The sequence below is a fragment of the Formica exsecta genome, unplaced genomic scaffold (assembly GCF_003651465.1).
Source record: "Formica exsecta isolate Colony F162 unplaced genomic scaffold, ASM365146v1 scaffold768, whole genome shotgun sequence".
Lineage (NCBI taxonomy): Eukaryota > Metazoa > Arthropoda > Insecta > Hymenoptera > Formicidae > Formica > Formica exsecta.
In genome coordinates this window covers 99,754-116,735 of record NW_021853535.1, presented here as the reverse complement: position 1 = coordinate 116,735, position 16,982 = coordinate 99,754, and the positions used below count along the sequence as shown (strand labels likewise).

Here is a 16,982-nt window from a genome sequence, read left to right as displayed (position 1 = left end):
CAAAAAATTCGCCGACTATTTTTTTTACCACTATTGCTCATCATTAAAAGTTACAAATTTTTATATTTATAATTTTTTTTTGGTTAAATTATTGGAAGTGGCTCAAAAATCTGGCAATCTTTACACTATATACCTTAATTTGGAATATATATATGAAGGAATTATTAATGAATTATTAGAGATTTTCATAATAGTATGTTCCAAATACGGTTGATACAAATATCGAATAATGATTAAAGTTCAAGGTAGAAATGTCATAATAATTTTTAATTATTTCGCGTTGATTGTGTGGAGCTTTATATCATATTGGAATATCAAAATTTATAAAAAATTTCTGTTGCTTATGATAAAATATCTGATTTATTATAATAATTTTTCACAGAGTTTCTAGAATTAACATAGGCCTTAAATATATTTTGTGCAAGTGTCTTTTTGTACATACAATTATGTAAGGATTTATATATCTTTCCAAAAAATGGCGCGTTAGGTTACGATTTTTGCTCTATCGGCCCAAAGAGGTAGATCGCCGGGCAATTCTCGTCGGGATTACCGAGAAATTGAGCATATAATTCCTGATAACGTGATAAAGTCAATCCGCCGCGTTTTCTGTCATCATCCTGTCAACGTGATAATTAAAGTAATTATTTTTGGCGTGTGATATTTAACGTAATTATTTTCGATAAAAGATGTATACATTCAGATCTCTTTCGAATAAACTTGAAATATTTCGCTAAATTTTTTGAACAGTTGCAATGAAATACAATAAAGTTACATTAGGCAAAATAACAATTGATTTGATTAACTTTGTAAATCATAAAATTAAATTGCTTAACTTACGTTCAGAAGACTCTGATAAGCTTTATCGAGAACATCTATGTTATCCACTGCAATCCTTGACACGCAGTCATATCGAAATTCTTCGGCACCGATTACGCCATCCTCTGAAACAGGCATCACAGAATTCAATAAATGTCTTATTCGAAATCATAATTAGAGTGCATGAGTATCTCTTCTAGAGAACATAATATAAATATATGATTTTTTTCAAAATTATATATATATATTGACTGAATAAAATAACGCTTTTATATTCTTTTAATAATTAGAAATTATTTACTATTCAAAATATATTTTATTTGCGCGCAAATAGATTTGTTACATGAAAATTTTCTGAGACATTGTTTAAAATTTTTCTTAAGAATAGTCTTTAAAAAAAACAATCTGCTAAACGTTTTTATCAAAACGTCAATAGTAAATTTGGAGATAAGCCGTTTTATGCATTTAATATATTTTGTAGTTATTTCTTATCGCCAAAATTAAAATTGAAAATAAAAGACATGTGTTTTGAGATTCAACAAATTACGATTCCTTTTTGAAGCTATTTCTAAAAAAAGCTACAATTATTTAATACATTTAAAATAATTATATAAAAAAATAATTTAATATTTAATTAATAGATAAATTGTAAATATGTATACCTAGTGAAAAGAATTCAATAACTGTAAAATGAATTACTTATTTTTAAGATGACCATATATTACAGAAACCTTATTTCAGAAAATATAAAAAATATAATGTCCAATTTTGCAATTTTTTTAAATCGATTTTATCTTTACGAGAATAAATTATAATTTATTTGTCATTCTCCGCAATATGTTTGTTGTTTCGTATGTTTATGAATGTTATACGATACCATTCATGTCAAGTATCTTGAAATGGCTATCGATGAACATCTTCATGGCTTGCGGGAAATCATTATAAGAACGACCAACACAGCTACTTTGCACGGCTTTTTTAAATTCTTCTGTCGTTACAACGCCATCCTAGAAAAAAATAGAAAAATTACACACAAACACTTATTATTAGCATTTTATATTGGCATTTATATATGTATATTTTTTAGTAATTTAATTTAATATAGAAGCTAAAATATCTGAAAAAATCTGAGAAAAATTTGTAAATAATAAATTATTATTTTAAATTGATAAAACAATCTTTTTGATACGATTTTGAAATCGAAATTATCATTTTTAATAATAAAATTTGTACGCATAATTAGGCCATCAATTTTCTCGTTATAAGTTTTTAATAACCTTCTTACATTTTAAGAATGCAGATCTATTTCTTGGTTCAATAACATAAAAAAATTATTTTTAATTTTAGCTTTCAGATTTTTAATGATATATTCGTTTAATCGGTACAGAATATATCTTTCAAAAATTCTGATTAATGTTTTATTGTTGTATGTGTATGTAAAATAACATTAATAAAATTTTTGAAATTGTTGGCCTGTGATTACGCATACAATAATTTTATTATTGAAAGCGTTAATTTTTTATTTAAACTCGTATTAAGAAAATTGTTTCATTAATGTAGAATAATTAATTACAAGATTTTCTTAGATACTTTTTCTCTTAAGAATTTTCATATTAAAGTAAAATTATTAAATCAGTAATAGGATAGGAAATCAATATGTAGAATTAAATCAAATTCATTATTTATTTATACATTTAGATTTTAACAAGATATTAAACTTCTTTGTGCGTTAATTTTTAACAAAAATTGAATTTAATTATCTAGTTAATATAAAATAATAAACATATTTGTAAAATGCTCGTAAAAAAATCGGGAACAATATTCCGTATTGTCGAAGAAAGATATAACAAATCGCTATAGATAATTGTTTTAAAACACGTGAGAAAGATTGCAACAGATATACATACATATATAATGATCTTGAGTTACAATCTCGAGAACTAAATTATTTGAAGAATTTCAAGCTGGTGTAAGAGAGAGATTTAAATCGTGCCAGAAGAAATGGTCATCTGTCGTAGAAACAATGTCTTGTGAGCGTACCTTGTCAAAATCCGCCAGGTTAGCTATCTCCTCCCACAAGGAGAGCATGATGTGGAGATTTTCTTGGTATCGATTATAATTAAATTCTCCTTTGCCTTCGATCAACGTCATTCTCAATGCCATGCATTCGAAATCGTGCTTGTCCAAAAATCCATTGTTATCTATATCTGCAGTTATACAGGATGTTCTTCATTTAAGTGCACTTCTTTTGAATTGTGGATTCTTTGATCTTTTTAATTTTGAGTAGTTTTCATAAAAAAAAAAAAATATATATTTTAAAAAAGAATTTTTTTTGGAAACTGATTTTTTAAAGGAAAAAATAGATAATAAATAAATAGAAGATAAGAGAAATATATACAGGGTTGAGTAGTAACTAGTTAAAAAGTTAAAAGTTAAGTTGAAAAAGTTAATAACTTTTAACTTAACTTAGTTAATTTTTAATGTGTTAACTTTTAACTTAAACTAGTTACTTTTAAATGCATTAACACAATTCAATAAATATTTTTAAATTGGTTTAATTTATTGTTAGAATACCTAACGATTAAAGATGAAGATAAAACGCAAGTGTGCAGGTAGAGTGGTTCAAATTAAACAGGAGAAAGTTTTTTAACTGAGATATTTATTAACCGTTTTGTTTTTAAACACTATAATATCTCTATCAATTAATTCTTGTTTAAGTAACTTTTAACGTAAACTTAGTTAATTTTTGGGCCATTAACTTTAAACTTAACTTAGTTAAAAAAAAAAAAATAACTTACCCAACCCTGAATATATATATGTATAGATAATCGTATTCTTCAATTGATCTCAGGTAGATTTTACTATAATAGAATATTTTAATTTGAGTTTTTAATTAATTACAAAGATATATCATCGGAAGATGTTATATATGTTCTTTAGCACTTATTTTGGATGGCAACTTATCGTTTATGTGTGTGTGAAATAATCTATGTATTATCAAATCGCCACGATATTGTCATACCACGTGGTCCACATATACACACATGAAAAGCACATGAGAAATGCAAGATAATGCAAGGGGATGTAATTGCACGAATGCATATTCGACAGAGGCGAGAAATATTGTTTTAAGTAATAAATTAAAAAAAAAAATATTATGTGTACCTATTTCATAAATTAAAATTGTACGAAACAATATACTTATTGTGAATGTTGTAAATATAAATTTTACAATCTGCTTTTGTGTCACAAAACAAAAGTCAATTTATTTTACACTCTTTTGATTTATATTTACATAAAAAAATCATCCATTTTGCTCATTAATATCGCGATTCCGGTAAACGCAGCTTGTAAATATATTATCTTTCAACCACCGTCTTTCTAATTATCTTCCTCTGCCGTAAATCTATATCGACTCTTGCAATATCTTTTCATCTACTAACCATATAAAAACTTCACTATGAAATTAACGCGGTTATCCCAGCTATATGCCATCGTGATTTATTATTTCCCCCTGTTCTTTTTTCTCTTGAATAATTCGTAGACACGGAATATCGAAAAGACGAAAATGTTTTCCGGATCGCGACGAGCTCTTCTGCTCAGATCGAAACGCGACGTCCACGCGGAAAAGCACGTCCGGCGTGAAGAAAGTGATTCGAGAGGATGGTGGTTTTACACTGAACTCGACCGGATTGTCGCTGGGTCTAAACTTAGGCTATTCCCTCTGAGCGAGGGATACAAAGACTGTGTGGTACCGGGGAAGAAACTCATATAGTGGAGGTGGCGACAAACACAGCGGTGGAAATGTCATCGCGCGCGTCCGCATTTGCATCGAACTTATCCATCTTGCATCCGTGAAACTTTTAGATCTGTTTACACAATCTCGTCTCTTCCTTACGAAAGCTCTCTTTATCCAAGCACGACTTGGTACTATTAATTTATAGCACTTTTCAATAATTCTTTCATTTACAGCGTAATCTTTCTATGAAACTCTTTTCTAGAGATTGAAAATCAAAAACGGTATGATTACTAAAAAAAAAAAAACTTCAATAATTTATACTATTAATCTTCTAATATATTTTTAATATCTGACATTTCATATATTATACATTCATAAAAAATTTAGTGCTTATTTTTTTCTGTCTGTATATCATGTATCGTTTATATCTTTATCTTGAAGTTTAAATGGTCTCGGAGATTTTCTAAAGGCTATCAACAAAAAAATTTGATTACTACACTGCTATTACTATTATTCATTTAATTATTATTAATTAACTATTATTAATTTTATTTTTCCCAACGCGCGGTAAAATACGATTATTACTAAATTTGAAAAGAATCGAGAGCATTTTATACATTAATGGGGTGACTTCGGGAAATAAGTCCCAGTCGCATAGTAAACAGGAAGTTATCAATTATCTACTCGCATTCGTACGGAATCGCTGGAACACGGGATTTAGAGGTATCACCATTTCCGCCTTTCTAATTCCCGTTGACGGGAACGGATCTAAATTTTAATTGAGCCAGCTTACGTTGAAGCGGATCGGAGCAGTCCGAATTTAACTGAGAGGTCCCGCTGAAATCAGACTCTCGACCGAGAACTTTCCTTATGTTGTGTCCCCGCGCGACGCGTGACGTACTCGGGGAGGTCGAGCGTACGTTCTCTCGTTGCTTGGAAATTATTTCCGTGAGACAGCCTCGGGCAAGACACGGTAAAATATTTTAAGAGACGAGCACATTAATAGTTCATCAATAGTGAAATTTTTATAATTTGAATCTAAATCGAAATGATAAGAAGGGTGAACGTCGCGAGCATTATGTCGCGTTATATTTTTTAACTCTATGATCATCATACGAATATATAAGACTTCGAAAAGAGATCATATCAAAAAGCTAATATATTTATGATATGTATATTGCATTGAATTTAATATTATTATAATCTTTTATAAATGAAGCGTGAATATACGTATAAGATAAAGTCTTTGCGTAATCGAACATCTATATTACAACTTTACACAAATTTTTTTTTATTTAGAAGCACATTTTTTTCACCCGAAAATATAATTTCCTTATTCAAATTCATAAATTTTTTGCGAGAATGTCCCATCATACGTGCCAGCCGTTCTTCTCTTTACAGCATTATCTAATTTGAACGGAGGTCACGTTTGAAGCAACGACTGTGCCTCCCGCGGCTACCTCGATTTATCTTCTTGCTCCGCGTAAATGTATTTTCGTACATGGTCTCTGTCCTCGATGGACCGTCACGGGATACGCGTGATCACGCTCTTTGTTGCCGATGATGCGGAAATGAGCTCGTGCGTTAATAAATTATAAGTATTTATCTACCTCGATGACATTTTCAAAAGCATCTTCAATCCGCAACAGGAAACACATCACGTAGATCGTAAACTCTATATTTGTTACCGAAACCGAAACAGATGTGGACGGACAGATGAAAATTGCGTGAATCGGATTTTAAATTACGAAAATTCAGGTAATGACGGTATTCAATTTAACATTCATATTCTTTTTTTTTTTTTAACGTAACATACATGTAAATTTACAAAGAAGATTCCACAATCGTTCTTTTCGAATGTCTTCTCGGATGCCTTTCAAATTTTATTGTTGTTTGGATTTTATATTATACACCTGTGTACATTCTGATCGTGTTTTAGTTTCCTGAAACATTCAAGAATGATTGATGGCATGATCGCGTAATAGCTAGAAAAGCAAAGTAATTTTTGGCAAGGAAACAAATATCTACAATGAAAATGTGTTGTCTCATTCTTTATTCTATGACACTTGATTATATTATACGGCACACACATGGGAAAAGAGAAGGAAAAATAGAAATTTTATAGTTTTGAATTTATGTGTTAAAAAGGACAATTGCAAATTATGTAATAATTTTGTCATTTTTTTTCTCCTTACTGAAATTTAATTAGATTTTCGTGAAAATATTTAATTTAATGTTAACTCTATAATATTTTATTACTCAACATTAAATATTCACATAAGCAGCTAAACTCGAATTAAAATTTTATTCGTGTAGCTTTATATTTTAGTGTGAAGTATATTTGACAAAAATATAATATCTTAAATTATTATCTATGAAAAGTTCGATTTTCGCGGATCATGTATAAAATTCAAAAGATATTGTTATCATCAAATTTTTATCTCTAAATATGTCTCCTGTAAATTAATGAATAAAAACTGTTATTTTACCTAAAATTTAATTTTACAAAACCTCTTAATGGTCAATAATTAATTATGGAATTTAGCCTAATATAAAACTTTTGCCAAGCAAAAATTGACTTTTTTTATTCAAGAAAACATTTTTACAATTTTGTCACAATTATTATATTATTCTTTGATGAGAGAAAGATTCATACTTTCGTAGCCGTGATGAACATCGAGATAATTCATTAGAAAGGTGTGCTGTCTCCGAAAAATAACGGTACATCGGGATTATCTCGCGCGGCAAATTAGGGCTAGCTACCAAATCGAACGTCACCGTGATAGATTCTCTGCGATTACACACAAGCTTACAGTTATTTGGCGAATGTCCCAGCCGGTAATAATCGCTGCGAGATCGTACGGATTCGTCTCCAACTGTGTAAACGGCGGGAATGATGGATGCGCGATTCATCTCACAAAGAGATAATTAATTAGCGCGAGTAAATCGTCGCCTTTCGCGAAAACGTCGCGCGATTCGATATGATTTAAACTCTTTGCATTCGAAATTCGAAGAAAAATTATACAAAATTCCTCTTTGTAAGAGAGTGTCGGACAGAGTCGACTGACTACAATCTTGGTCACTATCCATCATTTAAATCAGAACTATTGTTGTTTGCACGTCTTTGCCTGACACTTTTACGAGTCTAGGAGCTAACAATCGTCCAAAAATAATGTTTAGCCCGTTTTGCTGGGATAGATATATTATATATGTTAGTTTTCAACATTATTTATCTTTAGAACTAATTGTGTCTGAAATTATAAAAATTGCTATCAGTCTACAATTTATTAAAAATTTTTGTTATATATTTGGCCCTCTAAAACCTCAGTCAACAAAAAGATTTTGTATTTCTCGTTTATAATTTTAAATTTACAAGAGTCTTTGCAAAATTTCGACAATTTTGTAAAAAAAGAAAATTTCTTAAAATTGACTAAGAAATTCGTCTAAAGAATTCAAAGGAAGTACGTCTTTAGTGAAGGATTTGTCATCTCTAAATTAATGAATAAGAAATTAACTAATAAAGGCTCTTATATGAATATATCATACGAAAGAAATAAAAGCCAATCAAGAGCCAGCGCGGTAATTTGTGCGCATATGTTTTATCACAATCAAATCACATTAATATTTTGATTGTGATAGACAAAATTTTATTTCCTTCATATGATTAATTAATAAGACAATAGACTTTATTTGTTTATCTTTGTATGTGAGAGGAATATCTTTTTAATAATTTATTAATTCTCAATTAGAAAAGAATTAAGTTAGACCTAATATAAAAGCTATAGCCAAGCAAAAATTCAGTCTGCGTTTAACAAACAATACGTGTTTTTACAATTTTCTCACTGATTATCAAATAACTATTTGTATTTGTATCGATACATAATTGTTATACTAATATCATCATAATTTCAAACGAAAAAGAAGCTAATTGATCGATACTTTATAGATACATCATTCAACGAATGCATAAATGTTTCTTTGATCAAGGACAAAATATCCAGGCATCGATATAATTTTTGAGTATAATTAGCGATTAAAATTAAAACATTTCCTTATTAAAAAAAAATTTTGACGGTGCAAATAAATGTAACAATACCATATTTAAATAGTAATCGCAGACAAATTTCCAACTAATTTCAAATAAGCTTTACTTCTACAGAATTTCAATTTTGAAGCTTAATTATAAAGATATATCGAAGAATGGCAAATCGCGAGAAACGATGACTGGCACGATGACTTTCTTGTCAAAAGGAAAAATCGAACCCAAAATGGGCAAAGAGTATGCCATGAAGCGGTATTCGAAGTACCGATATTGCAATCACCGGAGACGAGTGAAATAGACGGCTTGGTAGAGATCCGTGCGATTAAACGCAGTATACTCGTCATATAAGGCGTGCTTTCGTAAGGGGCCGTCAGTTTGAAAGTGCGAGCTGTCGCGCGTGGAACCCGCGTAAAAGATCCGCGCGCGCGAAGGATCGACATGAGATCGAGAATCCGTTTTGTGCTGATCGCATTGCTTGCCGTTTCCGGTGAGTTCGCAATTAGCAAAGTATTCGCGAGTGCGTGTCTTCCCTTATTCTAAGTCACGCGAATCTTCGTTTTTCAAGGGCGAATTAAATTTCAGAAGGCGTTGAACTTAAGATCCGGTTATTCCCTTTCCCCCCTTTTCTAGCGCGTTTTTTACGATTCTGTTTATAAATAAATAATATTAAATATGAAAATTTATATAAAAAGTAATTATATATTTTATCCCTATAGACCATATTTATAATCACATGTTAGATTGAATTAAAAATATAACTTTAATAATTATGGATACTATATATGCATTTTTATATAAACATATTTGTGCTGCTCGGATAAATTTTGACGAAATTTCCGAAAACATCATATTTCGATTTAGATTAAATTTTGAAAATAAATTCCTTTTAAACAAAGAAAAATGTATACCAGAAGAATCTTTTGCGACCAAAGTTAAAACAATTTTTTAAATATTTTTTCATATTTATGTATATATTTTAAAAAACGATTAACTGAATACAGGAAATAATATAAATATATTTATTTAATTATATAAGAAATAAGCAGTATAAAAAAACATATTTTCCTTCCCTCATTAATTTTCCATATATACATCATCTTATATCATTTAATAATTGACGAAATGGATCTTCTCCATTATTTTTATTTCTTATGATAAATCAATAGTTCGAAAATACATAATTAGAAAATATATTATAAATTTAATACATAATTATTGCATTTTTGCAGCATTAGTCAATTTTGAGTCTAATAAAAAAGAAATTAAATCAAGAGAGATGTTTTTATTCAAAGTATGTCTTTAAATAAATAAAATTGTAAAATAAATATAGTTTACAACATAAATAAATTAAATCCCCTTTTTCCATTTCGTTTTAAGACAAGCAGGATAAATGACATAAAATAAATTTTTGTATGGTGGAAAATTATTATATTTATATATCATACAAACTTGTCGTGACGGAAAAATATGGATATAATTAATAAAATTTCAATATAATCAATGAAACAAAGAATAAAGATATTAAATTTAAAGCTAACAATAAGTAAAAAATTCATTTACTCAAATATCTACCTTATGTTTAAAAAAAGCTATATCCCCCTGTTCTCTATTTTTAGCATCAAAAACTGTGGTTTTTTTTTTACAAAATTATATCGGTTTTCGTCTTTATTAATTTTATAAAATAAAATATACATAGCGAAAAAATAAATAAAAATGGACTCTGAAAGGTTCGTTTTGTGTGTGAATGAGACATGATGCGCGCCGGAGGTTTCACTTCCGTTTTTGCATTCGGGTGAAAACGATGGCGCTAATCGCACCGAGATTTCTCTTCGAATGAGTATACGTCGCACGCTACAGATATCCGTTTCCGAACCGGAACGTGAAAGTATCGCGCACTTAAAGATAATCTTATAGCTTTGAGATATCGAAATCGTTTCAATCAATAATATTTATTTTATGTGAAAATCGTTTTCCCTTATATTCATTTTAAGACAATTTTTTTTTTATTATAAATCTTATAAAATGTCTTTTTCTCTCTCTTTTTTTTATATATCACATCTTTCTTAATTATAAATTTTTAATTATACATTTTTTATTTCAAATTAAAAAATTTGATATTTGGTTTTTCTTCTAAAAATAACGAAGAATTAATATTTTTTGTTTTATTTGAAAAAAATATATTAATATAAAACAATATTCCGAATTAAGTGTGAATAATATAAAAGAAATGATTGCGCGTCTTAAAATTTTGCCTGAGGAAATCATTAAAAAAATTATACGGATGTACGAAAAAGCCACTGATCACAAATAAATAAAAGATTAAGCTATTCTCATATCAAAGAGTTGTTGTTGCACGTATTAATTTTGCAATAAATGATCAAAGCTTCCTTGATTGCACCATCAGTTACCAAACATCCTGTGCGTACAGAGAGAGAGAGAGAGAGAGAGACGATACGCACAAGAAAAATTATAAAAAATTCATCACACAATATACGAAAATATCACGGATGGAAGTTTTAACGCATACTTTGTAATGTTTTATTATTATTAATTTGTAAAAAGAAATTGTTATTGATATTTAAATTTAGAAGCGTGGAAGATGTGGGTCGGGCAACTGATATCTCCGCATCGTGATGTCTTTTTCAGCGAATACTGCGGCGGAGAAAGGAAAATCCGGAGAAGTCCCTTGCATAGACGACAACAAGTTCTATCGAAATCCTAAAATACTGTCGCATAACGTCTGGTCGCCTACAGAATGTGCCAAATATTTTCTCTGTTTAGGTAATTATAAATTATACAAAAAGGAATAAAATTGAAATTTATTTAAAGGTTGACCATATATGAACTTAATCGCTCTTTCCTGTCAGTAAAAACATAATATAAATATACACATAACATTAATATAAATAATAGTATATATGCTTGTGTCAAACAATAATAAATTGTTTACAATATTATGCGATTAATTATATCTTACAAAGAATATTAATTATTAAAAATAAATATTTTAATTAGAAGTTTTATTTTTTTCATTTAATTAAAAATTTTATTTTATCTTGTTTTTATTTACATATCACTCTTGTTCGTTGTAATTATTTGTAATCTTATGTTTGCGACTCATTTCTGACATAATTAATATAATTAGATTATAATATTTGCGCACAAATTATCGCGCTGGCTCTTAATTGCCTTCCCTCGCCTTTGTATGATATACATTCGTAAGAGCTTTATTGTTTCATTTTAATTTTAATTTATATGAGAATATATAAATAATCATATTATTTGTTTTGATGTAAAATCTGAAGATTATGATACACGTATTAATACGTATTAATCGAAAATTATATGCGTTTAATCATCATATTTCAGATAATGAAGTATTCGAATTCAAGTGCTCGCAAGGACTCCTTTTTGACGTCTCCAGGCAAATTTGCGATTTTAAGACAAATGTTGAGAATTGCGATATAACTTCAGGTATAACTTATATATATACTTATACATACTATAAACAGAATAGAGGCACCGGCGAACCTTATGTCGATTTCTACTCGCGTAAGAAAACGATCGAATATTATACACGTAACTATTACTTTCACTCGAAAAATCGTACAGTGCGGCGATGAATTAATCTCGTTTCTTTATTTAACCGTGAAATCCCTTATTGGTTCCAATTTGTCATTAGTGATTCCAATTATCATTAGTGTCAAAACGCTTTAACTTTAATTTTTGATTTTAAACAAAACATGTAATTGTTGTCTTGATCTATTTAATTTAGTATAACTAGATTTTTTCGGGAACAAAGATCCATAAAGCTTCTCGTAGATATATATGTGGCTTAAAGAAGTATTATTATAACGAATGGTGATGTGAAATTTTAAAAGCTTCTCGTAGATGTCCAACCAGCGAAGCCGTTGCTGAAGAATGGCGAGTGCGACGAGAAAAGTCTGGCTTGCGGAGATGGCACGTGCCTTCCGGCTCTGTATTTCTGCGATGGAAGCGTCGATTGTCCTGACGGTTCGGACGAAGGATGGTGCGGTAAGAGATGTAAATGATACGCAAATATATTTCGCAGCAAAATTTTCGCAATCGTACATATAGATCTGCGAAAAGTATTCTTCGTCTTTTAAATTGTACATAGTTTTATCGCGATAAATATATGCAATATATGAATATCGAAATATATAAAACTTAATGTTCGCGTATTGATATATGAAAAATAATTGAAAGAAAATTTAAAATGGTTTTATATTATTTTGTGAAACGCTCTCTATAGGATGCTCTCACGCTCGTATATTTGAAAGTAAAACAAATTGCGGTTATTTCTATTTCACGGTACGAAAATATATAAAATAATAATATTTATAACGCACAATTCAATTATTAATGTAAGTGTCATTGGTCTGTTATAGATATGCAACATGATACAAATGCCGCACCGGCGTGTGACACGCAGAAATGTCGACTACCAAATTGTTGGTGTTCCAAGGATGGGACTCGAATTCCAGGAAATCTCACCGTACTCGCTGTTCCACAAATGATAACAATCACTTTCAATGACGCTGTGAATGCTGAAAACTTTGAACTCTATTCAAGTAAGAAGCCAGTATTTATCGACAAAATCAATTTTATTATCTTGATTGTTTCTTCTTCCTTTTTTCTTTAAAAAAAAAATTTAATAAGTATATTGTGACCTTAAGTAAATATAAGCATATTTGAGCCTTTTAAAAACCAAATTGATCAATTTCATTTTTTGTAAATTTCTTAAAGCTCATTAATTAGATTTCTGAGAGACTGTTTATATATATATATATATATCATTAATGTTAATAATTTTTTATTCTTGTAATAATATAGAGATTTGTTTGAAGAAAAAAATAAGAATATAGAATAATAACAGAAAATAATTATTTGCAGAAATATTTACGAATGACAGGAAAAATCCCAACAGCTGTCCCATAAGAGGTACTTTCTACATCAGTCATCAATACACGAATTACAGAGATGTGCAGTATTTGTGGAACACCGGCCACGAAATAGCCGCACATTCCGTTACGTGAGTATTTTTGAACGAGATATTGAGAAAGAAAAGGAATTGAGAGATGAGTCTCTCTCATAGAGAACCGTTTGATTCGATATGCAAAACAAATCGAGGATCATTACTTAGGCATCGCGGACCAGAGGAGTGGTGGTCGAAGAACGCGACGATCGAAGACTGGTTCGATGAGATGGTCGGAGTAGCGAATATTATCAAGAAATATGCAGCGGTTCGTATCGGCGATATCAAAGGTAAGAATTGTAATTTTACGATTAAATTTAAAAATGACTCATTCAACGATAATTATTAAAAGGAGTCTCACAAATAAATATTGCATTTATATTTATTGCATATTTAGATATAAACTTAAATTACAATTCCTTCTTGAAATGAGATGACGAATGTTCATTATGGGGCAATAATGTCGGTAGGGATAAGGGCCCCTTTTCTGCAGGTCGGATGGAATCGTCAGTTTCTAATGATGTCCGAATTTGGCTTCGCTTACGATTCCTCAATCGTCGCACCGTTCTCTGATTTACCATTGTGGCCGTACACGCTCGATTACAAACCACCACATCCGTGCATCCACGCGGGACAACTTTGCCCAACTCGTTCCTATCCGAATATCTGGGAGCTGCCTCTAAATCAACTTTTGGCAAATGTAAGTAAATGCCATACACGTGACAGATTGGAACGTTTCTCGATTGTTGTAGTATAAATATCGAGTAAAGATGAAAAGCCGAGATTGTGTAACTTAATATAAGATTGTTACGCGCACGAAATAAATTGTGCAATTTCAAAATTTATGTATTTTTATAAGAAGCACAAATCTTTCCGTTAATATCATAATCATGATTTATCGACGATTTATCGGAATATATGAATAAAATAAAACAAACGTTTCAACTTTCACCAAATGAAAAAGCGCTCCGAAAAGTTCCGTATTTTTAATATCGGAATACGGAGGAATTTAGAATAGAATTGTTAAAAGTATAAACTCAAATCAAATAAATATGCAGATAAGACTTTTGAAATATGAAGAGACTCGATGATTAAAAATTGACACTTTTTATAGTTTATTATCTTTTATTTTCTTTTAATACTTATCAAGTATATATCAATTTTAATCTTTGTTTTTTTTTTTTTTTTATGGACGACCTAACGATAAAAGATCAAAATAATTCCATCATAAAAATAACAGATATATTTAATTGTTTATACACTTTATTGAAAAACAATATTGTTGTTTTTATTACGGAATAATATTGTACTGTTTTTATTTAGGAATATACTTGTACTACTATGGATTCCTGTCCTTCCAATTTATCTGGCGAAGAGGTTTATAAGATGCTTATGTTAAACTTTAAAAGGCATTATCTTACAAATCGAGCACCTTTTGGTTTACATTTTCATGCATCGTGGTTCCAAAATCCAACATATTTTTACGCATTTAATGTAAGTAGAATTTAAAAAAAAATTACTTTTGTACGAATAAAATCAATGATGCATTTATCTCAGGTTGATTACTAACATGTTTATCTTTTTAATTGATCTGTTTATTTTAGAAAAATATTTATTGTATCTATCTCTCTTATTATAGACTAAAAAGTAATTTGGTATATTCAAGATTTTTATAACTGTTATGTATAAAATTGTCTAATTTTTCTAATTTTCCTCTTTCAGTATAATTTGGCAAAGTTTTTATTATTTCTATTTAATTAATCAATAATATTTTCTTATAATTAGAAATTCATCGATGATGTACTTCGGCTGGATGATGTGTTCTTTGTCACAAGTCATCAGGTTGTGGAATGGATGCGCAAGCCAACATCCGTGGATGAAATCGGAAAGTTCGCACCGTGGCAATGCGCAAAACAGCATTTTGAATTATTTGAAGTCGCCTGTGACTTGCCAAACAGTTGTAAATTACCCAGTACAGTGCTTAAGTCATACAGGTATTTACACACATGTTTCGAATGTCCGCAGCAATATCCATGGTTAAGAAATGAATTTGGAATCGAATGAAAATGCAGTTGAAGCAACGTATGACTTATTCTCCTATGTTGCTTGTACATCATCAGGAGTTCACACGTAGTACCTTATTTAGATATAATTGTATTATTTATTGTAAACATAGATATAAAAGTGTATCTTTTTTTAAGAAAATTGCATTTATTTCCTAGGTACATATATAAGCTTCTTCAACTCTCAATATGATGCAAAATAAATTATACTTCCTTCATCATTAGAAAAATGGAAATGGTTTAAGATACTAAGATAACTCTCTTTCTCTCCAAGATATAACGTCATATATTGGTTGTTTAAAGACAAATGTCTCATGTTTATCCTTCCTGTTGTATGAATGGATTCTGAATAGACTCCATACCATCTACGGGACAAATAAGCACTACAGATGTTCCTCTACATACTACCAATCCCAACATGCGTGTGTCCTGATTTAATTTGTATGGATCATCTGGATCTGTATAATTAAGAGAATTGTTTACGTTTCAGATAACATTCAAGATATTGAGATATAAATTAGTTAGAGAATATACCGGTGTTATATCTATAATCGCATTTATAAGTTTGTTGTATTATCAGTGATATACCTCTAAGATACTCCTTTGTGTTGTCGAGTACTAAGTTGAGTAAAGGATCGTAACCCTTGAGTATACCTTCAGCTTCTCTACCTCCAGCAAACTTTACCCTTATGTTTTTCTCGAGATATTTAGATAGATCGAGAATACTCTCTTTTCTCTTCTTCTCTTTGTGCTCGACATTCTGCTGCTATAAAAATGCAAATGATGTGTTCAGTTTCTTAATCAGTTCAGTTATTATACGTATGATGCATTACCTGTTTTGGTGCCTGTAAGAAAAATGGTGAGGTTAACTTGAGGGTAAATCTTAACCTAGATTATGGAAAAATGAAAAATGTATATATATAGTTTTATATACTTACAGACATCTTAACGAAAAAAAGATTTAATCGCGAATGGTGGACTTTTTTTCTATAGATCAACAAAAACAATTTCAAGTAAAGCCTCGCGCGTAGATTACTCTAAAAATTATGTTTGCGGTCTGATCGAATCATTCAACAAGTCAAGTATCGATTTCTCCCGCGTTTTTAGAATCGATAATTTTGAATCGAGATTACGAAAATGTTCTCCATATTTTCGTAGAGAAATTTAAATTTCACACTATTTGTATTAAACAATCATTGTAATATTAAACATTTTTGCAAAATATATTTCATTTTGTAAATGATTAAATCTTTTTTTATCTCGTTGTAATACTCATGTGTTTGTTTTTTTAAACAACTCAATTATGAATAAATTTCTTGGAAAGAG

At 29.7% G+C, this 16,982-nt stretch overlaps 3 protein-coding genes and 1 long non-coding RNA gene across 8 annotated transcripts; 2 read left to right on the top strand and 2 right to left on the bottom strand.

Moving 5' to 3' along the window:
- Positions 1–337: 337 nt before the first annotated feature.
- Positions 338–4,550, bottom strand: LOC115243950 (sarcoplasmic calcium-binding protein 1). 2 transcript variants are annotated; one of them, XM_029821267.1, is made up of 6 exons: positions 4,260–4,550; positions 3,615–3,677; positions 2,857–3,023; positions 1,694–1,823; positions 838–941; positions 338–617 (listed from the first exon to the last, which is right to left on the bottom strand). In XM_029821267.1, the coding sequence occupies exons 3-6, from the start codon at positions 2,977–2,979 to the stop codon at positions 489–491; spliced, it is 486 nt and encodes a 161-aa protein (XP_029677127.1). In that variant the 5' UTR covers positions 2,980–3,023; positions 3,615–3,677; positions 4,260–4,550; the 3' UTR covers positions 338–488. The 2 variants fall into 2 exon arrangements, with proteins under 2 accessions (XP_029677127.1, XP_029677126.1); XM_029821266.1 differs by lacking the exon at positions 3,615–3,677 and having other exon boundaries at positions 4,260–4,548.
- A 1,452-nt stretch (positions 4,551–6,002) lies between these two features.
- On the top strand, positions 6,003–7,050 carry LOC115243952. Its single transcript, XR_003885285.1, has 2 exons — positions 6,003–6,313; positions 6,495–7,050. It is a non-coding gene; the product is annotated as an uncharacterized LOC115243952 (long non-coding RNA).
- Positions 7,051–8,984: 1,934 nt separating this feature from the next.
- LOC115243948 lies at positions 8,985–15,790 on the top strand. 2 transcript variants are annotated; one of them, XM_029821264.1, is made up of 10 exons: positions 8,985–9,084; positions 11,244–11,378; positions 11,967–12,071; positions 12,489–12,632; positions 13,007–13,189; positions 13,512–13,650; positions 13,762–13,883; positions 14,064–14,293; positions 14,917–15,087; positions 15,379–15,790. In XM_029821264.1, exons 1-10 carry the CDS (start codon positions 9,036–9,038, stop codon positions 15,655–15,657), a joined length of 1,557 nt encoding a protein of 518 aa, XP_029677124.1. In that variant the 5' UTR covers positions 8,985–9,035; the 3' UTR covers positions 15,658–15,790. The 2 variants fall into 2 exon arrangements, with proteins under 2 accessions (XP_029677124.1, XP_029677123.1); XM_029821263.1 differs by having other exon boundaries at positions 8,986–9,084; positions 12,489–12,641.
- On the bottom strand, positions 15,790–16,752 carry LOC115243951 (U6 snRNA-associated Sm-like protein LSm7). 3 transcript variants are annotated; one of them, XM_029821269.1, is made up of 4 exons: positions 16,595–16,748; positions 16,490–16,501; positions 16,245–16,419; positions 15,790–16,114 (listed from the first exon to the last, which is right to left on the bottom strand). In XM_029821269.1, the coding sequence occupies exons 1-4, from the start codon at positions 16,598–16,600 to the stop codon at positions 15,975–15,977; spliced, it is 333 nt and encodes a 110-aa protein (XP_029677129.1). In that variant the 5' UTR covers positions 16,601–16,748; the 3' UTR covers positions 15,790–15,974. The 3 variants fall into 3 exon arrangements, with proteins under 3 accessions (XP_029677129.1, XP_029677128.1, XP_029677131.1); XM_029821268.1 differs by having other exon boundaries at positions 16,245–16,422; positions 16,595–16,747; XM_029821271.1 differs by lacking the exon at positions 16,490–16,501 and having other exon boundaries at positions 16,245–16,422; positions 16,595–16,752.
- Between the last annotated feature and the right edge of the window lie 230 nt (positions 16,753–16,982).

Bases quoted from the DNA above. Each gene is read 5' to 3' on its own strand.
- LOC115243950 (XM_029821266.1), bottom strand. From the start codon at position 4,311: ATGGCATATAGCTGGGATAACCGCGTTAATTTCATAGTGAAGTTTTTA. The intron at 3,024-4,259 runs GTTAGTAGATGA...GTATAACTGCAG, and splicing joins CATAGTGAAGTTTTTATATG to ATATAGATAACAATGGATTT. The intron at 618-837 runs GTAAGTTAAGCA...TCACGTTGACAG, and splicing joins CTTATCAGAGTCTTCTGAAC to GATGATGACAGAAAACGCGG.
- LOC115243951 (XM_029821268.1), bottom strand. The intron at 16,115-16,244 runs GTATATCACTGA...TTAATTATACAG, and splicing joins CACAAAGGAGTATCTTAGAG to ATCCAGATGATCCATACAAA.
- LOC115243948 (XM_029821263.1), top strand. From the start codon at position 9,036: ATGAGATCGAGAATCCGTTTTGTGCTGATCGCATTGCTTGCCGTTTCC. The intron at 12,642-13,006 runs GTAAATGATACG...GGTCTGTTATAG, and splicing joins AGGATGGTGCGGTAAGAGAT to ATATGCAACATGATACAAAT. The intron at 13,651-13,761 runs GTGAGTATTTTT...ATCATTACTTAG, and splicing joins ATAGCCGCACATTCCGTTAC to GCATCGCGGACCAGAGGAGT.